Below are 25,555 nucleotides of genomic sequence, written 5' to 3' on the forward strand. Positions count from 1 at the left end.
ACTGCTGCTGCTCCAGCTTTCTCTACGGACACATGCACATCTATACGCACTCGTCTATGCATGGAGACACTTTCTCTACACAATAGTCCTCCTCTGTGTATACTGTCAGGGTATGTAATATATTGGGCTGTAAAACTCCTCAGTGTTGACACATTTCTGTCACTGCAAATATTCGAATAGTAGTACGTGTTATTTCAAGAAGGGAAATTGGCTATACTAATAAGACGACTTTCATATGGATATAATTGTGCCAGTACTAGGATCCCTATTGCTTTGACTGCTGTATTATTCTGGCAGGTTTTTATTTTCAGTATCACCCAGTGCGAACAAAACGTGCTCCTGTTTCCCCAGGGAACAGCCGCCCTCCAGCTAAATCAGCCCATGGCTGTGGTAGGTGCCCTTGCAGGCTGGACCTCTGCAGCTGTGGGACGTCACTGCGCAGTCTGGCAGCTGCTGGCAGGTACTGCTCTTTCATTCCCCAGGGATTCTGCAATTAATACTCCATTTGAAGGTAATGGTAACACCATACCTCTCTTCTGGGCCTGCCCAGGGCTGATAATTCATGTTTCACACCTGTAGGAAGCTATTTTTTTTCAAACTTACAGACTGCTCTTGTCCCAGTAAGTGTTGGCCTAAAATCTTCCTCTGTGCAATTGCAATAAGGAATAAAACTGTCCCACCATATCCTTTCCTCACTGGGCCTCTCCTCTTCCTCGTTTACCATGGCTTCTTTGTGTCATCTCCTGCTGCTGTTGATTATTTGGCATTACAATGGTGCCATTTATTTACATGTTTGGGGGACAATGTACCCAAAAGGTCCTGTATAGAATGAAGTTTTCTAACTAGATGTATTCTGTGCTCACAATAGACCTGAACAAAGAAAACTTGGTCCAAATCCCGAAGCTTTGCACATTTGCAATCTGAGTCATTTCTGGCTCATAGCTGTCTTCAATCACAATTGTGTATGTAAGAAGAGGAAACATATTTCATTGGGAAAACACGCACTGCTTTTGAAAAAGCATATATATGTGTATTTACCCAGGACAGCACACAAGTAGTGTTGTTTGTAACTTGTTTGCAGAAGGACGAGTTGACCGTGAAGCCAATAACAGGTGAGAAGGGTTTCTCAAATCTATTTATACTCCAGCCGGCGTGCCATTCAGCCCAGAGCTATGTGATAATTTATTGCCATGGGCCAGTGCTTGCCAGCGTAATGAATTCCTGCATAGCTGGAACAAGCACTTCTGGGTTCAGCTCCGACTCTTGGTGGACTGCGTGATCATTGACAATGCTACCTTTTAAGAAATTATTTAACAGTTTCATTTCATAATAATTTGAATCTTTTAAACTTACATTTTAATTTGTAGCTGCCATTATTCCTCTGCCTTAGGGAAAAACACTTCACAGCCCAGTGCAAACTGTAATGTTTTGACAGCAAAGTCTGCATGGTTGCCAGTTTCTGATGTTACAGAAGAAAATGCATGTGTAATGTGTTAATTAGGCTTTCTGAAGGAAAAAAATCTATTCTATGTGGCTGCATGTGTTTGCTTAGCTATGGATCTAATCCTAGCCTAGTAAAGCCCAGGCAGGGTAGCACATTGCAGGGAAGAACGCTCTGTGAGCTTGTAGGGTTGTCATTACCAGCACAGTGAATGTGTCCTTTTGGGTTTTCCTTGGAGACAAAATTAAGGAAATAAACTGCCTGTTTACCCCACTTCCCACCCCAATATTCTCTCAGATCTTTTTAATACATCACAGTAAAGGCAGTGAAACTTTACACCTACCTGCGCACCCGCTGTTTCAAGGGTGGCATTTTTTTCTCTCCTTAAAGTCATTGCTCTTTCATACCAGAAACATTTCTTAGTCTTCAAACATGGTAATAAACAAACGTGGATGATGCATGGTGCTCGTGGTGGTGCTTTGGAGTACTGGTAAGTGCTTGGCTTACAAAACTAAATTTAGATATAGCTTGGGTCTTGGCTCAGTTTTATGCAAATTTAGGAGGGAAAGAAAATTTGAGATCGAAAACTTGAGATAATTGGATCCATTGGGCCCTGTGCTCATTTCTGCTTACCTTTTTGCAGGATCGGCTTGTCATCCCCAAATGGGTGGGTGGGAGGTGGTCAGCCCCAGCGCTGTTGCTTTGTACTTGTGGAGTATATCAGTCTCCTGGGAAGCATCATCTGAAGAATAGAGAAGCTCACACAAGTCCTAATCTCCTTTTCGCTGCAACGAGTCTAAATTAAACCTGTCAAAGGACTCTTAAAGTTATTAGTATGCTGTTTATTTAAAGAAGTACTTTTCTATTTTTTGCTGCTTTGTAAACAACCTCTGAAGAGGTTACAACAAACTTCATTGTGTGTTGGGAGTAGACAGGCTGCAGAGCCATTGGTCAGCCGAGGGAAGCTGGGAATACACCAAGCATCTAAATGCCTACTGCACTCGTGCTGTGGTGTTTCCAGTGGCTTTTGTTCTGTGGAAAAGCTTAATCTAGCTTTTGGCTGTCAGGGGAACTCTGTGGGGCTGGAAACGGGAAATCGTTGACTTGCCTGTGCTAGCAGAGCTCAGAGATGCAGTACGTGCTTTCTCCTTCTCTTGGCCATTGGTAGGATAAATAGTTCTGAACTACTGAGTTTTTCAATGGGAAGAATGTAGTATTGTGGGGGTTTTTTTAATTGTCCATGGTGTTTTCTAGATTATTTCTTTATTTTGCACCTTAGAGATACCCTGTTACCACCTGTTGTTGTTATGCAGTGTGGACTGATATGAAATTTGTCTAAGACTCAGAATTAGGTAACCGCGTACCAGGAGACGTGCGTCTTACTAGCTGCTCAGCTGCAGAGCGCTGTGTGACAGCAGGGCGTTCCTGGTGCTCCCTGTTCCCTGGCTTATCCACATGACAAACTGTGCTATAGAAACCTACTTGTATGCCAGGTCTCTCATGATAATTACTGCATGTATGTGTACGCATGTGTTTTCTCTGAAATATAAAGATGAAAGGATCTGCATGGATATTGGGTTATTGATAAAAACCTCAATATTCAAAAAAGTCCAGAGAGATGCATTGCCTTGTGCCCTGATTGTCCACGTTAACTGTATTTACAAGCAAAGTGACACAAAGCTTCAAAGTGGAGGAAAACATTTTAAAAATAAAAAAAAGAAAGCCAATGTATTGCACTGGCAGGTTTAATTTCCAGTTTGGATGTAAGAGATATTAAACTGATATTACTTATAAGAGGGGGTAAGGCTGCAAGATAGAAATTGCCCCATTAGATTGACTTCTTAGAGTCATGTTTAAAAGTCAAGCAGCTAGTGAATTTGTTGGGTTAGGTTTTACCTGTAGAGTCATCTTGGCCTTGCTACGTGTCTCTGCATGTCTGCTGGAATGCCTGGAAAGTTTTGTCTGCAGCGTTACAGTTACTGCTCTGGGGAAGGATGGGTCTTTGTTAGCACCCTGAGGCTTCAGCTTCGGTTCATTTGTATACTAAAGACCCAGTTGTGCAGCAGTAGTAACAATAAATGAAGGGCAGCCTATCACATTGAAAGCTTTCAGATTCTCTTTAATTGCTATATAATCAACTCATCTATGCCTCAAGGAAGACTTTATTAAAGCAGGAGGGATTCATATGAAGTAAGATAGGCTTATCACCCCTTTCTCCTTTAAAATAACCTTGACAAAGGGTGTACTCTATACAGTCTAACTTCAGAAATCCTCCCAGGGCTACTTAATGCAGTCACAGAGTTGTATATTAGAAAAGAATATGACGGAGAGAGGTAAGAGGCCAGATTTTGAAATTCAGAGTGTCAGTAAAGTGGAGAGCAATTAGGGGTGGGGAGCGCTGTAGATAATTCTGTGCTAGCGATGGTGGAATGAGACAGGTGCAAGGCGGGCATACGCGAGATGAACAGAAATAGGATCAGAGGGGTAACGTGGTCCTGGGTCTTGATCACCTTGTCCTGCTATTTACTGTTTGTATCTCCACGATGGTTTGTTGTTTGGTTTTTGATTTTTTTTTTGTTTTTTGTTTTTTGGTTTTTTTTTTTAACATTAATATTTTCATTATTCATCCAAAAAGGGCAGTGGGCAAGAAATGCAAACTTGGGATCTTTGCCCCCAATTTTCAGATGATCCAATATACAGTTATGAGTTTGTATTAACCTTCACCTTTACCTGAGGACAACATGGAAGTGAGCCCCTAATCCATACTGCAAACATTATGAAACCTTCAGAATCTTGCCCAGGAAGATCAAAATTTCAGTTTGAAGTTCATACCTGCAACATGCATCTCTACATGCTGTAGTCATGATGGCAGTGAGTATATTTGATGTGGAAGGATTAATGATTTGCTAATCTAGAAGGATTTCTCTTCAGGAGATGTTGGCAGTTCCTTACTGATGAGACCTGACAGTAAGAAAGAGGTTACTTTATCTCTGTGCTGTGATTTCTTTCCTTCCTATAGCCAAGGGCATAACTTCTCAGAATATTCCTCTTAATGATAAAACTTCATAAATGATTATGAAATGCCTTGGCTGTTAAGAGGTGTGGCAGTGCAAACACTGTAATACACTGGTTTTGTTGATAGCCTGCATAGCATTCTCAACCATAATGCTAGTATCTGAGGTAGTTCTTGAAGTCAAATAAAGCAACTGGAGGGTGTATAGTGCTTCGGTGTTCTAGTCATCTTCAGATGCTGAGGGTATGGAATGACAAGTCCCTTAAGGGTTTGAGATTTGAGCAGTGTCACTGGAAGCAAGGGCAGCTGCCAGCTTGTTAAAGGTCTGCAGATCAAGTGCAGCACAGAGCTGTTAGCTGCCGTTTTGGCAGCTATGAAACCCTGGCTGGGAAACTGATATTGCTTCACTCTGTGCTCAACCCCTCTGCAATGAGACTCCACTGCAGCGGGTGCGCTCTGATTTTAACCCTTAGGACAAACCCACCACCCCGTGCTTGAGTTAGCTGTGGTTGTACATAGAAGCTCTACTGAACCGAGTACAAAATTGCCAGGTAGCTCAAGCTTATATCAGGGCAGGGGAGGGGTGGAAGCACAGCTGATGTATGCTCTGGTCTGTCAGTGTCCAGGCTTGATCTTGTAGCCTAAAAAAGATGTATTTGCTTAATGGAAATGCAACCTAAATCAATTGATGGACCAGTAAAACACAAAACTAGACAAGCTTGTGCTGGGGTGGGGAAAAAGGAAGCAAATGGACTTTTTATAGCACAGGGCACTAGCCCGTGCAGTAAGGAAGGAATCAATAGTATAACATTGGGCTAAGATTTAAGCTGGTTGCATACAGAATGTAAGAGACATCAAACTCATACTTTGCATATAAAAACTCTGATTTATTTACATCCGTAAAAAATAAACCTTAAAGTTGAGTATGGTCTTATAAAACAATTGTATTCCATAAATGTTGTATTCATGAAAAATGGAAGCGTTGTCCAAAAAACCTGTAAAAAAAAAAAAATTTTTTTTTTTCTTTTTTTAAACAGTGGTGAGCCAAACTATCATTTCCTGCATACTATAGTTACTCTTAATCTCATTCTTGCAATACAACTGAGGGTAAACACCTCATTTGCAAGAGTCCTGTACATTAACTGTGCTGAAGAGAATCTGTTAGCTATATGTAGTCATGAGTTCATGTTACAAACTTATAGCTTGCTCCTGGAGAACCTCTGTTGAATACAACGCTCAGTTTGCTGTAGCATCCTCAGGGCAGCATCAGAGTCCTTCAGCAGTGCTTAGGTGGGGTCATGTTTGCAATGAGCCTCCTGACGACCACGGCCTTAGTCAAAGCTGGGGGAGATGCTGTGGTAGGATGCCGACTCATGTACCACATCTTCAGGGGAGCCCGGTTTTTGGGGAAAGAGGCTTTGGCTGACTCCATGTCCAGCTAGCAGACGTGTGAGGAGGTTTCCAGCTTGATTGCTGAAGTGTTGTTCCATGTGCTGGTGTAGCTCTTCCACCACAGAATTTGGTGCTTGGGGTATGAATAAATACTTTCTCTTATCACCCATCATGGATGCTGGGAAATTTCAGCATAAAACCATAAAGAGATAAAATGATTGTAGTAGCTGAGCAGAAGCTGTCCTCCCACTCTGTTATGTTTTCACCTTCAAAGCTACATTTAGGTGTGCAAAGTACTGGTTTTCTGCTGCCATGTTTCTGGTTTGTTTCTATTCTGGGTGGTTACTGCCAGCAGAACAGACAACCCCCAAATCCATGCAAAAATGTATTTGTATTTTTATGCAGCTGGGAGAGAACTACACTTCTAATGAGAGAGAAGACTGGCCTGCAGAGTTTGCTCTGCTGATGATCTTTGCAGTATCTCCCCGGTGATTTTGAACTTGATAGGGGATGGTGCATCTGCCTGTGTGATTACAAGGTGGATCTGTTGACATGTCCTTGCTGTTCACTATGGGTATGGCTGCTCTGCCACCTCAAGCTCACAAACCCCTGACAATCCAAAGCATCTATTCACGGCGAGTTACTTCTTTATATTCAAACCCCCACCTTAAACATAACAATTAAGGTTTCCTTGTGTCTGTGGTGTAAAATGGCACCGAGCTTATTGAAGGATGGTTGTGATTAAGGCACTAGACTAAAACTCAGGAGTTCAGTATCCAAAGGTGTTCCTTGTACAGCATAAGATGAGCCTCAGTTCCCCCATCATGAAGGTGGGCAGGAAGGGTTAAAAATCCTGTGTGAAAGTGAAGTGCCCAGATACCAACACCATGAAAACTGTAGGAAAAATTAAAACTTTTCTTATCAAAATAGGACTGCAAATGGCTTTTTTTCTGGATCTTGTTCTGTACTAAAGTTGCATATGAAAACACATCAAATTAAATTAATTAAAGTTACACTAATTAGAAGTTGCATCTTAATTGTGGTGATGAATTAGTTAGGTGAGCAAGATCCAGTAAATTCTGAACCTGTATTCCAGTGAGTGCTGTAAAAGCCTAGCATTAATCGACTGTAAATAACTTGTGTTTTTATTAACAAGAATCTGTCTAGACTCTTCGGTGAAATTACAATAAATCCCCTCAAACTGCATAAATCGGAAAGAATATAAACCTGTTTTGGGGAGAACAGGATTCTCAATTGTAGCATTCTCTTCTTTTATGAAAAAAGAAAAAGATACATGTCCTTAGGTGCCTCAGGATTTATAATGTTGTTTGATTGGGCTATTACAAAACTACTCTAATCAGGATTAAGCCTTGTACCCTGGAAACTAGAGGTGATGAGATTACATGATAATCAAAGGTGATTTAGAAGATCAAAGCCTTTTTGAAGGAATAAGATCCCTAATTTTATTCCTTTAAAAGGGGTTATCGTGCTTTAACTTGTATTTGACCTTATTCTCTCTCTGCATGTTGGTAAATACCTAGTGTAAAGACGTGGCTTTGCTGAAGGCATTGATGTTTTTGCAGTAAAACTCAATTGGTCCAGGACTTTACCTCCTCCGCTGGAAATGTCACAACAGCCACTTTTTACATAACTGAAACTGTGATGCCTCCTGAATAAATAATATGTCAAATAATGATAATTTCTGATAGTTTTTGAACCCCTTTAGATAAACAGTGAAACAAAGGACTTGGCTACAGGTCCTGTCTTTATCAAACCAATTTGCCTCAGACTCACCCAGCTGCAGCAAAGTGTTTCTTTTGCTCAGCGTAGATCTTCGAGTTAAACCATAAAATGCAATCCAAAGCAGAAGCAGGTGGCTACCACTCTGCTGATATTTCATTAGATTGTTGGGGCCAGTTTGGGTTTTTAGATGCAATGCCGTCATATTGTTTCCTTGCGAGAAAAAATGAAGCTGTGTTTTTGGAGGCTTGGGTAAGGCTGCTTCCCTCCTCTGGGGCCTCTGGTGTTGCTCGTGCCTCTGCCTTCGTGGGTGCTTCTGCTGTCAGTCCCTCTGCAGCCCCTGGCCCACAACGTAGAGCTCGGGGTGGGAAGCGGATCTGTTGGACTCTTTGATTTCAGGAACGCAAGGGCTGTTCCAAGAGTCGCCTGCTTTTCTAGGGCTCTCCTCCAAGCTGCAGAAGGAAAGATGCTTAAGTTAAGAGGCTAATGAATCATGACTTTTAAAACCAGCGCTGATTAGACCCCGTAAACCCACAAAGCACAAATGCTGCACAATACTATGTCATTCCCTGTTTCCTCCTGTATACATGCTCTTTATATGAACCATCCAGATTTTATTCTTGTGATGCCAAATGCACTGTACTGTCCCCTCCAAAAACTCTCTTGGGAAGCTAGTGTTTTGTATGTTTAACAGGGGATCAGTGTGAATCTGGGTTCACTTGCAGGTAGAGACAGATTTGAATGAAAAGTCTTGTTCCAGACTCCTGGAGAAAAGGTCTTAACTCTGTTATGCATCTGCTTAGCATGGTTACAGTGATTTCTGAGTATGCCAACATGACTGTGGGATGGGTATTCTGGTGGTATAAATCTGCCACTCTGGAGACAGGGGAATTGAGACACAGAAAGTATAAATGATGTTCCTGAGGTCGCATTGGCAATCTCTAGGGGCACAGGGACTTTATGAATCAAGACTGATTATAGCAGTGGAGCTAGTCATCAATATCTCACGCCATGGGCCTTCGTGCTGAAATGTGCCCTGTGTTGCTGTAACTAATTAAAGTGGCTTAAGCTCAATATGGGGAAATATTCCAGAGTTATCTGGGAATCATTACTGTATTTTAAGTACATAAACTGCTAAACTGAATTAGATTTCAACTACAGACAAGCTGTTACTTTCTTATTCTGACTGCTAGGACTTTAATGATTTGAACTGCCGAATGAAGAGGATTGTGATATGCAACCAGCCATGAAACTAATCCAGATTCAAATAACCCCCAACTGCAGAAGGTCTCACTCGGGCTACTTGCTTTGGGCCTGATTCAGTCAACCCAATCCATTCTTGAGCCCTCCTTGAAGAGTATCTTAAAGGCAATAGCATTTAATCTTCTATCTCTGCTCTACCTCTTGGGAGATTAGCAGTCTCAATGAAATATTATTTCATTTAACTGCATACACAGAAGTCCTATTACAGATTAACAAGATTTCTGTGAGCAGAGCAATTGTACATGTTATGCCTTGATAAGATGCCAATAACTGCTGATTGCTGTCAAATGACCGAGCTTAGAAACTAGCAAAGTTAGCCCAGTCTATCCATCCACAGGCTGTCCAAATGGGAGCCGGTTGTACTGACTTGAGCACTGAAACCTGAGCCTGAAACGCTTGTCCAGGTACCCTAAGACTAAACAGAAAAGCTCTAGCTCCAGCCCTAGTTAGGGGTAACGATATTTTAAGTCCTGATACTTCTTAGAGCATGGGATGGGCAGGAGACATGCTCAGGAAAGGAGCGCTTTTTGCCTTGTAGGGGAGCAGTGAGGGTGCAGGAGACATGCAAATCTGTGCACAGCACTGACATTTAATGCCTGGCAATGCTAGCTAGCAAAATGAGTTAGAAGTTGCCTTTTTTTTTTGGTGTTTCTGCTAAAATAGGGTGGGTGGGAGAGGGGACTCAGCTGCCTGATGAGGAACACGTTGCTTGTACAGGCTCCTGCCAGATTATCTTTAGCAATCTGCTTCTCAGCAAATGGATGTTTTAATTGGGCATGGAAAAAGTGGAGGGATCTATCCTGGAGTTTGGGAGTATGGGAGAAACTGGCTAACTCACTGATTTTCAAAATGTTTTACCTATAAAAGAGTGATACTTTTGCAGGTTTGACTCTGTCTCCCCTCCCTCCTGCAACTAGTGCTTGAAGCTGCTAGTTACACACAAAACCCCCACACGGACAAAAAAAAGGCATTGTTATATTTGGAGAGGAGAGGTAGAGCAACGGAAGGAATGGAGGAAAGGAGATTGACAGCTGGGTGGGAATAGCTTGTGAATTTGAGACCAGATGCAAACATGACCAGAATGAGCAGGTTTAGGTATACAACATCTGGTTTAGGGAGACATTTTGAAATTTCCCTCTGTCAGCTAAATGAATTGCAAAGCAGAGGAAGCCCTGGATGTTTAATGAACTTGAAGGGGAAAGATGGATCAGAGTGTGGTGCTTTGTCTGTTATGGCATCTGCTATAAGAGCAGGGGTCAGCATCTGTGCACAGGGATGTGGTGCTCACAGCTGTGGCAACCGCTCCAGTCCTCAGTGGAAGATGACCAGCAGTGATGCGAGGGGCTCTCGGAACTTTTGCCACATGCTAATTCCTAAAATGGTCCTTCTTTGGCCATTGGCACATTTGCTGTGGTATTTGTATTAGGCCATTCAATGCAAGGTCTGTAAAAATTTACTGAAGGCAGCTTATTTTAAGCATAGGGAAACACACAGTAGCATATTGCATCTTAAATCAGTGCGTGTGGTAATTAATGGGATAAATTTCTCTTTTGCTTATATTGATATAAATTTGGACTAACTCAGTAGGACTACTTTTGATGTCCATTTGTATAAATGGTAAGCTGAATTTGGCTTAGGATACATATAGTTCTTCCAAAATGCTATATATCATAAGATTAGGATATATTTTTTTTTTTCATTAAGGGGATGATTTTATTTACAGTTATTTTTTTATATTACTTTCTATGTTCTGACAGACTACAATAGAAAGATAATACACCCCATTGAAGCATAAATTAGCTAACAATTTATAATAGACTGTTTATAAAATTGATCCATAAAGCTGCCAAGGGCTTTTGTCTTGCAAGGTTTGACATAAAACCTCTTTTGAAAACATTTATTTCTGCTAGCAGGCACTGGAGTAGACAATGCTGACTTCACACAGTACATAACAAGAACAGAAAACCCAGCAACAACATACAGGACTTTTAGGAAATCTTCAAATGTCAGAATATAATGCAATATTAGAACTGGGAATGCAAAACGGTTTGCATTTCCCACTGTTTTCTGCATGTTTGGTTCAGCACATTCCTCTACTGTCAGCGTGGGAAACTTGGTCCTTATTCTGCCTTTGGGGACTTCAGTATCCACGACTGTCCCTGTACTCGCAACGCGTTGAGTGCTTGTGTGATTTTTAACTCCTGCTAGGGTTGGTCTTGCAATCCCTACTCATGGGGATGATTCATGTGATTTCAGCTGTTCTGTGGCAAGAGTAAAAGTGCTCCTCACATGAGGAAAGGTTACCTGAGAAGGGTCTTAATCCTCTTGCGTAGCGTAGAGCTTAATAGACTTAAACATCCTAAGATGCTAAGAAACTAGAATAACACCACTTTGTAATTCTAGGCTGTTACACTGATCTTTGTGTATTCCCAAATACCCATTCCTGTTTCCTGGCTGGTTTTGTGATTTCTTTTTTTTTTTAAGTGGTAGAGAAAATTTAAAGCTAAGCCCAGATTTTTTAACAATGGCCATCAATGCTTTTGCAAACTTGGAATTGGTGTATGTTGATGCTTCAATTTATTTCAACTGACTTTTTCAGAGCAATGAATCTCCATTAGCCATGGGAGGTTTTTCCACTTTGAAAACTGGGACCCATCAGACTTGAAATCAGCATCCAGACCTGAAAGCCTACACAAGCAGCTCAAAATTTCAAGCTATAATTATGTCCATACAGATCTTTGCCTACACATTATCTGTCTGTCATTCTTGCCAGCTGATTTGAAACATTCTAATACAGATTTCAGCTGAACAGTTTACTGGCTTAGAGGCTGATGTTAGGAACGATACCCTTCCTCTCGGTCCAAGCCTACCTTCTCATGGTTATTTAAAGATGTTTATAACCTGAGGGTTACTTCAGATCTTTTAGGAATTGAATGCGGATGTCTTTAGCCCCCATGCAAATAAGGGGAGTTCTGTGCCATGAAACCAACACTGAATTTTCCCTGGGGTGCCTGTCACAGCAGATGTGTAAGTCTAAGGCTTGAGCAAGCCATGGAAAATTAACTCTTCCCTTTACTCAAACTGGTAGTCTACTGAAATCTGGGGCAATATAATAGAAGAGAATAATTTCAGTTGGAAGGGATCCACAAGAATCATCTAGTTCAACTACAGTGCTAACTTTGCCCAGCCAGCTGTTCTGTATGTGAACAGGCCACTTTTCTGGGAAATCTCTAACGACATTAAATTCCCATCGGAGTTTAGAAAGCCAACGCAATGTTATACTTCTGCTTTCTCAGCCTAAAGTGGAAGGTTTCTTACCTTGCTTGGTGAAGCGCAGGTTCGCTGCCAGCTGTTACGGGAGCTGGAAGACGAAACTGGACCCCCGGTCGGCGGTCAGAGAAACTTCTCCTCACGAAAGGCTGAGGATTGGCAGCACTCAGGGACAGCTTTCTAGTCCGGTCTCCGGGCTGCCGGAAAAGCAGACTGCTCTTTTGGGAAATCTGTGAAGCTTCAGGCTGGCTGGTCGCCTCCACAGCGGCTTTGGTGGGTACCAGTGGAGGTCTGGCTTCGAATAAGGAAGAGGTGGCGGGGCAAAATATCGAACGGACATTGCTGCCCCTTTTGGAGGAGGAGAGCTGGTGCTCGTCCCCAGCATCCAGCCCAGCTCTTGGCCCCTTGTAGGAGCGGGATGGGGAGGTTGGTGGGGAGGGGGTGGTGGGGAATGGCGGGGGGCTTGCATCTTGGCGGTAGGCTGGGGAGCCCAGGAGCCGGTGCGGCGTCGGCGAGCTTTGCCTGTGTCCCGCGGGAGGGCTGAGTGGTTTTCGCTGGGGTGGCGGAGAGGGCAGCTTCTTCTGCAAGGGTGGGCTGGGCACCCTGGGGCTAGAGGGGGGACTGGGTTTCCTCTGCGTGGTGGGTGAGCTCTGCTGCGGGTTGCTAAAAGCCTGCAGAGAGTGTCTGTGGTGTGTTGGGGGGCTGAAAAGCCGTTTCTCAGTTGGTGGAGAAGAAGGAGGAGTTCTCGTTGGGGAGACCCTCCTGGCAAATGCTGAGCCTTTTTCGTTCCTCCTGAGCGAGTCGGGAGAACCGTGCTTCTGGTACTGCACTGAAGACGCAGGTGAATTGGGCTCTTTGCTCTCTGAGCTTTTGCTGTGTGGTTTTGAAACCCCACTGGGATTTTGAAGAGGAATAATTTTATGTGTTTGCTTGTACAAATCTGCAGCCTCTTTTCTTTGGGTTGCCAATATCTCCTCCTGGGTAGGGATGTGCACATTGGTAGGGTTCAGCTCCAGAGAGTACCTCTGCAGTTTCTCGTCCCCTGCTCCAGTATTCCTTAGACCTTTATTAGCAATTGCACTGGGGCCGCTGATATTTTTACTTGGCAATAAGTCAATGGACTGAAGAGAGGCTTTCATTTTGGGGGAAACTTGTGATCTCTTAGTAGCATGAAATTCTGTTTTGGTGGGCTTTTTGGCATCTTCTGAAGAGTTTCGTTCTATTCTTGCAGTTTCTTCAGGCTCAGATAAGTCAAAAGAAGTGTCCATTAACATTTCAGGTGGTGGTGGTGGCAGGCTCTCAATGTCTTCACCAGTCTCTTCCTTTGTGTCCTTCTTGCTTAATTCTGTAGCTGGTGCAGGAGGAAAGGCATTTGGGAAGCCAGAAGAAACTCCATTGGTGTTCGAAGGGTTTGTGTTTTCTACTGGGGAAATACGATGCTTAAGATTTAAAGGTGCCAGGCCTCTCTGAAAGGGAATGGTGGGTGGGATGACTGGAAGTCCAAATTTTCTGATACACTTTATTGGTCCTAAAGATCTTAAAGGTGCATCTTTTACAAGGTCGTCAGTAGGACTGAATGTTTCGATAAGCTTTTTGACAGTCTGTCGGGGGGCACAGCTGCTGCCACTGAGCGTTTGGGCTCCAGGAGGCTCCTTTTCTTTGCCTCCTGATGTCTCCTGGGTGGGCACAGTAGCTCTTAAAGGCTTCCTGCCTCCTTTTTCATCCAGCTGATGGGCAGTATTTTGATCAACTGTGAACAAAGGGACTTTATCCTGGTTAGGCAGGATGCTGAAATTTTTTGAGAGGCACGCCTTCAGTTTGCTGGAGGACCTAGACATAAGTTGCTCATCCTGCAGATAAGGTGCTGTTCTTGATTTCCAAGGCTCTGGGTTGTCATCTGTATCCTTCTTTCCATAAAACATTTCCAGCCTTTTGCTGAGCTCTTTTTGAGTTCTCTGAAGCTCTAGGAGGGTCGGGTCCTCTGCCTGGCTCCTGAGGGACTCCTCTGACCTGGACCGTTGCTGTTTCCTGAAGGTTTTCTGGCTGCCTGTTGCTGTACTGGGCCTTGTTGTTAGGACTGCTCTTCCACTCTCATCCTCTATCCATTCTTTACGCCTGGATTTAGCTGGGACAAACTTAATTTTTTCACTGATGGCATCTTTCATCTTCAGAATAATCTCCTCTGTCTCTGCGTTCTCCGTCCTCTTGGTGGACTGCCTTTGTGTGTTATCAGCAAGTGCAGGCGAAGATAGGGACCTCCTTGGAAGAACATCCTTCCCCATTTCTGATAAACTTGTGTTGTCATCATCCTCCCCCAGGGTGCTCCCTTCATCCTCATCATCATCATCATCATCATCAGAAGGAAAATCTATTGATTCACAGATTTTGAAATGTTCACCTTCCTGAGTAGAGCCAGACTGGAAGGAGTTATAGGAACGGCTTTTGCTCAAGCTTGCATATTGGGGCATGGTAGAAATGCCTCCTGGTACTCCACCCTGACAAGAAGTCACCTCCCTGCTCTGCACAGATGAATAAAATATATCTTTAAAATGCCTTTCAAGCGCACAGTCATGGGATGCTGCTGTGCCCGGTGACGCTGTCCCATCAGGCACGTGCTCCACTGTTCTGGCATGCTTTTGAGACAGATGTCCATGTGCACAGGAATCACAGCTTGCTTGTCCTCCATGCTGGCTGAGAGCACTGAACTCTTTGAGGGATTCATTGTCCACGCCAATGCCACTGTCCTCAGAATACAAAGTCCTGTCATCACCTTGGGGCGGGGAGGATCCCACTGTTGAGGCTTCAAGCAGCCTTACCGTCTGTAGCAGGCGCTCATCAAAGCTTTGCTTTGCTTTCAGTTTTCCTTCCAAGGTGCTTGCAGCAGACTGGAGGTAGCTGCATGTCTCCTGCAGGGCGTCGGAGGTGAGGGAGGCCAGTGTCCCACTCAGTAACTGCATTTTATTGACTGTGTACTGCAGTAGTTGTTGCAGGAGATCAGGGTGCTCCTTCAAATCACCTTTTTCTGCTGGCCATGCCAGATTCCCACCTACATCTTTGAGAAGATTTTCCCCATCATTGGCAATTTCTTCCAAGAGCTGGTTGATTTCATCAAAGCGAAGTACCAAAAAGGTTACCATCTGCTGTAGGAAGAGCTGAGTTTGGGTAGCCTGGTTGGCCATGTGAAGTATACATTCATACTTGGAGAGGTTGGGATTTAAGTAAGCGTATGCACTCTGATGAGCCTTAACAAGCAGTTCTGGGAAATCTACCTTTTTCTCTGTCTCGCACGGGGCCAAAACAGACTTTTCTTTACTTTTGCTAGGTCGACCTTGCTTTGCCAGCTTATGATTTTTTTGCTTCTTTCCTTTTTTTGGGATTTGCTTTGCATTGCTTTCATTCTTGTCATCCCAAATGAAAGCTGATGCTTCTGATTCACAGGAGCTTTGCTTTCTGATCTGTATGGCCTCAGTGATGTGTTTTTGAGACTCAATCAGTTCGGACATAACGACTTCAGCATCTGTGGCTGTCCTCTCAATTTTTTTGTCTTCCCTGGAAATCAGGGGATCTGAATGAGCCTTGGAATATAACTGCAAATGATCATTTTTGTCCTCCTCTGATAGTTTATCCTCCTTTTCTTTCCTCTGGATCTCATATTGGTGGAATTCATCAATATAGTAGCAAGATGAACCTTTAACCAGCAGAGGGATTCCTTTCTCTCCTGGATCAATACGCAAAATACTTTTGGGTTTATTCAAAGCCTTAAGACCACTTCTTGCAATAGTATTAGCAATCTCACTGTGAGAAGGTGTGCAGCCCATCTTTTCTCCGTCTTTGGCTTTATTTTTGATTAAAAATCCAGATGAACTGGGGAAAACACAACAAAGAATTAAACTCACTGTTTCGTCCCGAACTGCAGACTGGCCTTTTTCTCATGAGCTTTCCATCACGATCCCAGTTTTTTTGTCAGTTTTCATTGTTGTTTGCCTTGAAATCTCACGTGCTTACTGCCTACGATCTGCTCTTGAAGTTGTGCACTGTTCCATTGTACGTTCCAACTCAGGTTTTCTTCCTTGATTCAAAAAGGGAGTGTGAAAGCTCTGCTGGATTTAGAGCTAATGGATTAAGAGGACTTGTGTGCCTCACTTCTGTCTTGACAGATGTCCACTACAAATAAGATTTTAAGCTCATTAGGGTAAGCAGGCACCAGCCAGTCAGCACCCGTGTTGTATTTATAAAGGCAGATTTTTTTTTCTGCACTATATTGGGAGGCAAAAGGACTTCGTACCTGTTCCTCCTTTTTTCCGTTGTTGCAAAAACATAACATACAATTGAATGCAGAGATCCAAAGGAAGAGACTGTATTTTGAAACCTTTTTGAAGGAAAACTATTTGAACAGGTGCGTAAATGCCACTAGATATTCCTTAACCAAGAGAAAGGTGACCTTGACCGAGTACGTACCCACTGGAGAGTACAAGACACGAAATCAAATGGGTTAGAGATGCCTGTTAGACTTCAGCCTGGAGGGTCTTCAAAATTTTCTCCTACTTGCAAGTGACAAGCTGTTTACTTTTTCCTTCTCAGACTTCCGAACAAGATTTTGATTTTTTTTTTTTCTTGCCCTCAGGTGATCATCCTTGGAAAGTATTTCTTTCTGTTCTAGATAGCTTCCCAACCTGAAAACCCAAACTGCACAATAAGAGTATTTGTAGAACAAGTTTTGCATGTGTTGTTAACATTGTGTCTGCATCTAGTGGATCTAAATTGTGAATTTCAGATTAAAAAAAAAATTAAATGAAAATTCATCTTTTCCTTCCTCTGAGTGTCTTGGGATAAAATTTGAAGTCACAAAAGTGACTTGCTTCCCTTTATTTCTTTTTCATTGGCCAAGGCTTAGTTCTCTTAACTGCAAGACTTTATGGTTAAAACTCTAAGGAAAAAACCTAACAAATTAAAAATATAGACCATTTCTGAAAAAAAAAACAAAACCAAAACAACCTGTTGTTTGAATCACTTCTGAGGTCAGAACAGAATAATACCACTCTAAGAGAAATTAGAGGAGCCAAAGTAGGAATTGGGTGAAGCAGAAGGTACTTACCTTTTCCAAGTATTTATTTACGAAAGGCGGTATGTGGATGAGGGTGATAATAGCAATCACCCCCAATTTCCCTCTTCATTACTCAGACTGGCCTAAATGGATTCGTCTTCTAATTTCCAGACGCAGCTTTTCTACTGAAGGTGGCCATTTCTCAGTGTCGCAAAGGTTACAGACAACAGCGGCCAACTCTAACGCTGGCTAGAAGCTTACGGGTTCTCTTTAGCAATGTGATTTCTAACTGCATGGTCATGGGTATCTCGTCTGATTCCCAAAAATCTTTGCGTGCTGCCAAGCCTATAAAACATTCTCAGACTTTAAAGAACTGCTTACATGATTCATTCCTTGCTGGACTGCAATAGCTGAATATTTGCATGGAAAGTCATTATTCTTTGTAGCCTTATTGTTCAAATCTCTCTTTCTGTTCAACAGGGGCAGAAAAAATTACCTTGTTTTACAGGGGACAAGGCATGACAGTGATTCCCAGGAAAATTTTTACAACTCTCTATGCTTTCTTTAAAGTAATTTTTCTGGAACCCATAAATTGTACTTAATATACACGATGGCAGAGTCATTTCCCTCAATGCTTTTCTGGAAGGTGTCAGGTAACTACTTCTTGGTTCCACTTCTTGCAAGTCACGTAGTTCATGCTCTGGCTGCTTCTGTGTCTCACCACGATGTGGATTCTACACAACTGTCCCAGCTCTTTTTGCATTCCCTTTTAGGCACATATCTAATGTGTTCAAAGTGGAGAAATGGAGCAGATTTAGGCAGCTGCTTCATCCTAGTGATCCTAATGGGCAGGATGCTATAGCCCTCCACAGTAAGTCAAGGAAAACACAGTAGATCAAGCAACTAGCCTTGGTGCACCTCTTCTGTTTACAGTGGGAGTTGAGGGACGTCTTTATGTAGCTGTTTAATATTTGTGCTATAAAATGTCTTGTGACTTTACTTCAAAAAGCAGCTCCAACAGTTCCGTTGTTCACACTGGGAATTTTGACAATTAACTCCATGCGAGTTGTTTGTTGTATTTGGGAAGTTCTTTTTCTTCACTTTTTCCTTTGATTTTATAGTCACGTCACTTTTTTTTTTTCCTAGTTATTTTCAGGCTGTGCATTAACATCTTATAGGAAATACATGGATGGTTAAGAAAAGCAAAATCCTGTTTTATGATTATTTATTATGTAGTCATTTATTATTTCAAATATTAATATTAAATCAATATTCAGTTTATTATTTATTTATTATTAAATAGTGATCCAGGGTCATAGAAAATGTGTTTTAACAAGGCATCTGCTTTATCCTAACTTTAATTGCAGTTTGCATGTATATGCAATATGACTATTTAATGTTGCGTGAAATTTTTGAGCTTCTGGGAGAGAGCAGCAACTTTGACATGCCTGTTTCCAACCACTTATGAAACTCCATTTTCCTCATCAATATTCTTGTTACTAAGTAGTTATACGTTGCTTTGCATGTCTGAGGCACTTCAGAAAAACCCAAATGCTTTACCTCGTGGAAAATGCTAAGGAAAATGCTTTGTCTCATGGTCATGCAACAAAAGAGAAGACAAAATGGGTAACTTAGATAAAAAACAGTGGTAGAAGAGAATACTGATGAGGAGAATGACAAGGAAATATTTTTGATTGTAAGGGGATTAGATGAATTTGTAATCTGTAATTTATGATTGCTATATGTTGATGTCATTCCTAGTGCAGTTACTATAGTAATGTATTTTGGTGTACAATGCTACTGTTTGCAGAACACCAGTTGAAAAGGAAACAGTTGGTTATGTTCAAGTAGCTGCCCAAGTGTTGTTACCTGTGTACTTGCTGACTCGAGCAATTTTACAAGTGCCCCAGATGAAGACAAAACTGTGTTTGAGGAACAGACCCTAGGAAAGCACCAAACATAAGATAATTAAGGATTAAAGGAGACTTTCCTTTGCATATGGATTGTGTGTAAATTGTCTCTGCTCTTCCTTTCATATACTTTCCTCCTACTGTTAAAATTGGCAGCATGCTAATTCTGAGGGAGCTGCCTGGTCATGTAGCACTCCTCGAGGGAAGAACTTAAATGTTCAAACCCTGTCAGACATAGTTGGTGCAACAGATGATGAAAACCAAAGACTAGTCTGAAAGTGGCACTGGAAGTGCCCTAGAAAAGGCAAGAATAAGGCCTGAACCTGGACAGAGATCTGTGCTACTCAGACCCCAGAGGTGTTACCAATGCTGTAACCACGGGATGGATTTTAGGACCTCATGAAGGAAGAATCAGTTGATTAAAAATTATATGACATTTCAGTGTGAAACTAGTACCATAAGCTTAAAAATTATGGAAACAAGGAAAAATGATAATGAGGGACTGCTTTCGAGACATCGCGGGCTTTAAAAGTCGAATGCGCATAAATGCTTATACTGGGTCTTAAAAATTTAAGGTTTGTATTTGTGGATGACTTCTGGGGAAACTGAATTTCTGCTCGCTGAGGAACTACAGAGACCTTGAGTGATAACAACAACTTTAAAGAGCTATTTTACTCTGAAAGAAGAAAAAGCAGGTTTCTTTTGTATCAGCAATTTGAATATAACCAGGGAGCTCTTCATATTGTTGGCCTAGATATCGCTAAATAAATAAGAAATTGCTGGGTTTTATGTCAGCTTTCTCCCACAGAGCTGATGCTGTTCTGGGAGATGGAATAGATTCTCTCCTTTCTGTAATCACTGACAGAAAGATTTACAAAGCTTCATCCTGTTTCCCCTGTGGAAACCTGTTGACAATGGTAAGGAATAGGAATATCATGGTTTGAAGTAAATCTAGTTGCAAAGAATTAAATGAAACCACTGAGTCTCTATACATAGCCTTTATTAGTGGTGATGGTGCAAGTGAAAGACAAAATTCATCTTGATTCTGGGTCAAGGATAAACTTTTCAGAACAGGCTGTCTGAAGCTCAACTCGTGCCTTCCCTTTATTTCTAAGTAAATTGCTTCAGACGGATTGCATGAGGCAATAAATATGAACTCAATGCTTTCAAAAAACTGTTTTGTAAAATCAGAGCCCTTTTTTTAAACAGCAGCAGGAGAAGAAAAAAACAATTGTTCAAAACAGGTAGGAAACCAGTTTCCTTCCCCAGCAAAAATACTTTATAAAGGAATTAACAGCAGAAGAAATATAAGTACAAAATTAAAGAGAGTCAGTTTGGGCTGTTTGCCTGCACAGGGCTGTTGGTACACTCAGATGACCCAAAGGAGTCAAGAAAAATTGCATGACCACTTGAGGTCAGCGGTAGTTTTGTGAGATTTACATTTGTCTATTATTTTTGGAATGTGCATTCTGGTCACTTATAGTTTCTCTTTGGTAAGAAATCCATGGGTATTTAAAAGCTTGCTATCTGTTGTAACTAATACATTCACTGCTGGTTTCAATGGTTAAGACAGGGACTGGCAAAAGGTAAGAGTTAGGACCAAGAATCGTGTGACACAGCATAAAGCTTTAAGTATAGATTTCCAGAGTTATACAAATCTAGAAAATTAAGAGGGGACAGTCCCATTAGCCTAGGCAATGGTTACAGCAGTTCTCACAAGTGGAAGCAGGTTTGTGGTTGTGGAGCAATTTCAAGGAAAGCAAGTTTCTGTCAGGTGAGGGACTGGCAATTTAACAGGCAGGCAGTGGCTTCTGTCATTTCTAGTGGAAGGTGGTGGTGTTGATTTGGAATCTAGAAGTGAGGTCCAGGTGATTCGTATTCCTGAAAAATATCCCAAGATGCTATAGAAAAGAGTGCAGCTATTTAGCCTCGTGCCTCTTCCAGTTCTCAGTGGGTTCCCTCACCTAAAGCATCTCAGGGTTTCCCTGAAAACTGAGACAAATACAGCAATGCTCCTGGCTTCCTCTCACAGCGTGTCTCAAACCACAATGTGTGCACTGATAGCTGCGTGAAACCACATCAAACCCACAGGCAGCCCAGCGTGTGGCAGCTGCTGCCCGGCAGTATGGTGTGCTGCCGCAGCCGTCCTGGTGCAAGTCCTGACACGTGTGTAGAGCAGGCGTTTACTTGGGAGCGAAGGTGATCGCCTTTCGCTGCCTGGGCACTAACTGGAGAGGAGCCGAGTGGCTCTTGATGACGTGCTACACTCGAGGCTGTGGGTCCAGAAGCGGTGGATGTGATCTGAGGACCCGGGAGTTGGCACACCTAGAAGAAACTGGAAAGCGCAATTTACACGGTGGGGCGCTGGCTGATGCTTGGAGGGAGGAAGGGTGGCATGTCCCTTGGGAAATAATGGGCAGGGCTGGAAAGACTGACAATGACTGGTAGCCTTTTTTTGTAGGAGGGAAATGTCCTGACTGCAGGTGGATACACAGATCTGAGGGCAGCTCCTGGAGTATCCACTGTCTTTTGAACATGCCTGCTGTCCTGAAGCCGCACTGAAAATGGTATGTAAGCGCACTCACTTTCAGAACCTCTCTGCTGCCCTAATCCTCGCTCTAGAAGGGCTCTACTCGAAGCTGCGATGTCTTCCAAAGCCATTGAAATGATCCCTTTCCTCTGACACTAGATTTGTGAAGATGAAGGAACTGGTTAGTAATGCCCTATTTCTGACCAAAGGAGAAACAAGAAGTGAAGTACTATTTTAGTTAAAACAGGTTTGTTGCTCACAAGCATTGTTTCCCCATCTTCCTCCCGAGGTGGTCAGAGCTGCTGCAGCCCATTGTTTTGAGTTCTCCAGGTGCTCAGTAACTTTGCTGCCCATGGCAGCACCGAATGACTCAGACAGGATAGGCTGAACAGACTTTTATTTGGACTCATATCCTGGCACGTAGGAGTGGCTGAAAAAGATATTGTGAAAAGGTACAGAATGAGGCTAAAGATTTTTTTAAAAATTTCCATTGCAGGGCCCAGGAGTGGAAGTCAGGAGAGGCAGGGGTTTTGTCAGGCAATGGTGTCCAGTCTCCTTTGCAGTTGCACCACTAAGTCACAGGATTCACTCTGAGCTAAAATGTTTGCTCCAACCAGAAGGATGTTCTAGAACCTGAGATGCTTTGCTAGGTGCTTGCTTTCATTTTCTAGCATGAAAGTATACATGCAGTTTTATCCTCATATGCAACATTACCTTTGAATTCACATACCGTTTTCCATGGTTTACGGCAGATGGCAACCATACCCTCTGTCTCAGCTTTCATTCTGCTGCATTAAACAAGCTATGCACTAGTAACCTCCTAAAATAGACTGTTCTTTTCCTTGACTCTGCTAGCAAATAATCTGTGGACATGCTAGATTAGCTGCCTCTCACTAAAGAATGGTGGTCAGGACCGCATGCAATTTCCCAAGGAGATGGCAGAACCTGCAGGCATGAACACTTTCCTGCCAAAACTCTCCAGTTACACATCCTAAAATAAGTACTTGCTTTTTATGCCATTGCATCGTATTGGTAATGATGCTCATTGTGTAGCTGTCACCTACAATTGCATCTTTCTCTTCCTCAGTCGCTTCCATATGATGATCCCATACATCAATCTTATTAGTTCATTCCTTTTTAACAGCAATTCTCTCCCCCCCCCCTTTTTTCTTTTTAATCTCATCAGTTTGCTGTTTTTTCTGCCAAAATCATTGAAGGAAACTATGAAACAAAGATTAGTTCCAAGAATGATACCCCAGGATGTCATCGGTAACCTTCCTCAGCCCAGTAATTTCCATTCACCTCAACCATTTCCCCCTATGCTTGCGCTTTATCTCCATTGAAGTTCTCCTAAATTCTAGTCGTCTTCAGAATTGCTAATAATTTCCATTTCAGGCACCGCACTGAAGTCCATTATTCAGTATCAGCCATAAAACATTTGCTTTGCCCAGAACATCAAGCATCTTAAAAAAGGCAGACATCAACTGCCAATACTAAGGTGACTTTTGATCTCGCTTACATCCACGTGTTTGCTTATACTTCAAACTGTTTTTCTAAAGTACCCTTGAGGTGAAAATAGCGGGCCTGCATTTTTCTAGATTACAATTTTTCTTTGCCTCTTCCGAAGTATGGAATGTTTCTAAGAAATGGAAGAATTATCTTAGCTTTTCTCTAGCCATCTGGTATCATATTTACTATCACAACTGCAACTCCATGTTCCACTTCTTTCAGTTTTCAAGTCGCTGGGATGTGAGAGCACTTGCAGCTCTTCCCTTTTCCAGTACTTCACTTGAGGAAATTTCTACTTGTCATTCCCATTATTTGTTCTGCCTCCCCCTCCAGTTAATATTATCACTGGAAAAAAAAAACAACAATAAAAAGATTATAAACATCTTGATAGCGACCCACATTGTGCATAAAAATACAGCAGGACTTGTCTGAGTTTTTAGCCAGGTCAAATTCCCCTCAAGTAGCCTGGGCTCAGGCTGTATGAAAATGGGTTTACCACTGCACGGGTTTCTTAGAGATTACCAACCTTTGGATTTAGATCCTGATTAGGTTTACAGCACTGGATAAGCACCCCCGGAAAAGCCGCCTTGAAAGTTATTACTTTCGTTCCTCCAATTGGTTACTAAAATAACTGGGAAGTCCAGATTTCTGAGTTCTGTGCTTAAACCTACCAGTGATGATGTGTGACCTTAAGCAAATCCCTTCACGCAGCTGTCGGTGCACAAACGTTTTATGGCGTTAGGCATTTGTGAATACTTGGCACCCGAAATCCGCAGTTAAGCAGCACTGCGCCGCGTCTCTCTTTGCTCCCCATCCTCTCTACCCCCGGCCATGCCTCCTAGCCCTGTTTTTCTTCGGGTGCGTGAGCAGTGTGGAGCACCGGGATTATTTCCCTGCTCCCCCACAGGCCAAAGCTGCCCGATCTGCGCTTTGCTGGTCTTTAATTTCGCTTTATTTCTGAGGGCTGGCCGGGGCCCTCACTGCTGGGCCGCGGGTGCCGTGTGGCCGTGGGCAGGTGCAGCGGATTAAGCTGGGCAGATCCGTCCTCTGCGTCGCCCTGGCCGGTTTCCAGGCCCGTCCCCACCCGGGACGAACCCATCAAGGAGGGGTCATGGTTAGAAACGTCTCCCGGGATGGCAGAGGCGAGCTGTCTGCGTATTTTCTTTTCGGAAAGCCGGAGTCTGAACAGCAGCACCTGGAGGGGCCGCGCCCCCAGCCAATCACGTCTCTCTCGCACCTCCTTTTATACCTCAGCGCTGCCCGTTTTATAACTGCTCCGGAATTACCTGACTCATCCCGCCCTACGTTTCGGGCGGAGGGGCCGCCCGCCTCCGCCGAGTCCCAACCCGCCGCCCCGCCGACAGGACGGCGACAGGCCCGGGCCCGCCGGAGTGAGCGGGGCGGGGCGGGGGGGGGCGGTGCTGGCCGCCGATAGGCCGGTGGGTGGGGAGGGGGCGGGGCGGTGGCCGCGAAGGGGCGGGGCGGGCGCGGGGCCGGGGCCTCGCTCTGCTCCCTCAGCTCCGGGAGGCCCCGGGAGCGCCCGGCCGCGCCCCTCCCTGCGGAGAGCAGGTAGGGCTTGGCGAGGGGGGGGTGAGGCGGCAGCCGCGTCCCGCAGGGGAGCGGGACGGGGACCGGCGGCCTCCCGGTACTCTCCCGTCCTCCCTCCCTCCGCGCGGGGTGGGGGCGGGGTGGCAGCGGGCGGCCGGCCCTGGCCCCCGGGGCGCAGCACTGCGCGGCGATTCTCCCTCCCCCCCTTCACCGTGCCTTGGGGTCGCCCGACGGGCTGCGGTCGCGTGGGTCAGGGAAGGCGGGAGCACCGTGTGAGGAACGGGGAGGAGGAGGCGGGGGCGGCGGTGGTCCCGCGGGGAGGCCGCGGCTCGGTGAGGTGTTACTGCGTGCCCCGGCCCGCCGAGGCTGGGAACTACACCCCCCCCCCCCCCCGCCCCGACTCCGGTGCCCGGGGGGGGGGTTTCACTCACGTAACCGTACCGTGAGCGGTACCTGGGCTTTCTGCTGTGGGGGAGGTGAGGCGGGAAGGTTTGAACGAGCAGAGCCAACCCGGACAGCTCTGAAACCTGAACTCTCTTAAATTTCCAGCTTCGCAAAACAAAGTGCCGCGTTGCAAGAGGGCCCCGCACGCCGGTTGAAAAACCAGTCTTGAGTGTACCTGTATACACGTAACATGTCCGCCGCTCGTGCTGTAAATTTTGTGGAGCAAGCAGATAGCGTATGTGCAAGAGTCGTGTTCTCTGAACTCAATTTTTCTTCTTGAGCGCATACAAGTTCACGATAAGTAGTCCATTATGCATGGTTATTGTCAAAAATAGCATCACATCCGTGACAAGTTCTGCTATCAAAGCCCTAGCACAATTGTATTTCATCACTTGATGTGCTTTAACACAAATTGCAAATTACAGAATCTGGAGTATGTGAAAAAGTTGGA

General features: G+C 43.9%; 2 protein-coding genes and 1 long non-coding RNA gene across 8 annotated transcripts in view; 1 reads left to right on the forward strand and 2 right to left on the reverse strand.

Annotated features, from left to right (window-relative positions):
- Positions 1-5,240: 5,240 nt before the first annotated feature.
- Positions 5,241-16,240, reverse strand: PCARE (photoreceptor cilium actin regulator). 3 transcript variants are annotated; one of them, XR_003926287.1, is made up of 3 exons: positions 12,168-16,240; positions 7,641-8,038; positions 5,241-5,449 (listed from the first exon to the last, which is right to left on the reverse strand). XR_003926287.1 is itself a non-coding variant. In XM_030034910.1 (2 exons), the coding sequence occupies exons 1-2, from the start codon at positions 15,935-15,937 to the stop codon at positions 7,909-7,911; spliced, it is 3,900 nt and encodes a 1,299-aa protein (XP_029890770.1). In that variant the 5' UTR covers positions 15,938-16,240; the 3' UTR covers positions 5,456-7,908. The 3 variants fall into 3 exon arrangements, 1 of the variants encoding a protein (XP_029890770.1); XR_003926288.1 differs by lacking the exon at positions 5,241-5,449 and adding an exon at positions 5,456-6,740; XM_030034910.1 differs by lacking the exon at positions 5,241-5,449 and having other exon boundaries at positions 5,456-8,038.
- Positions 16,241-21,983: 5,743 nt separating this feature from the next.
- On the reverse strand, positions 21,984-24,483 carry LOC115350524. Its single transcript, XR_003926481.1, has 2 exons — positions 23,784-24,483; positions 21,984-23,457 (listed from the first exon to the last, which is right to left on the reverse strand). It is a non-coding gene; the product is annotated as an uncharacterized LOC115350524 (long non-coding RNA).
- A 94-nt stretch (positions 24,484-24,577) lies between these two features.
- CLIP4 (CAP-Gly domain containing linker protein family member 4) overlaps positions 24,578-25,555 on the forward strand; it is a 32,794-nt gene continuing 31,816 nt past the window's right edge. For 3 of the 4 annotated variants that reach the window (XM_030035066.2, XM_030035067.2, XM_030035069.1), the window contains exons 1-2: positions 24,578-24,681; positions 25,210-25,339. The gene's annotated coding sequence lies outside the window, so the exon portion shown is untranslated. The remainder of the gene's footprint in view (positions 24,682-25,209; positions 25,340-25,555) is intronic. The other variant, XM_030035068.2, reaches the window with a different exon arrangement.

The sequence above is a fragment of the Aquila chrysaetos genome, chromosome 13 (genome assembly GCF_900496995.4).
Source record: "Aquila chrysaetos chrysaetos chromosome 13, bAquChr1.4, whole genome shotgun sequence".
Lineage (NCBI taxonomy): Eukaryota > Metazoa > Chordata > Aves > Accipitriformes > Accipitridae > Aquila > Aquila chrysaetos.

What these genes read in the sequence shown, in the direction of transcription:
- PCARE (XM_030034910.1), bottom strand. Translation starts at nt 15,937, where the DNA reads ATGGGCTGCACACCTTCTCACAGTGAGATTGCTAATACTATTGCAAGA. An exon ending in CCTGCGCTTCACCAAGCAAG is followed by an intron (nt 8,039 to 12,167) that starts GTAAGAAACCTT and finishes TTCCTTCTGCAG; the next exon opens with CTTGGAGGAGAGCCCTAGAA.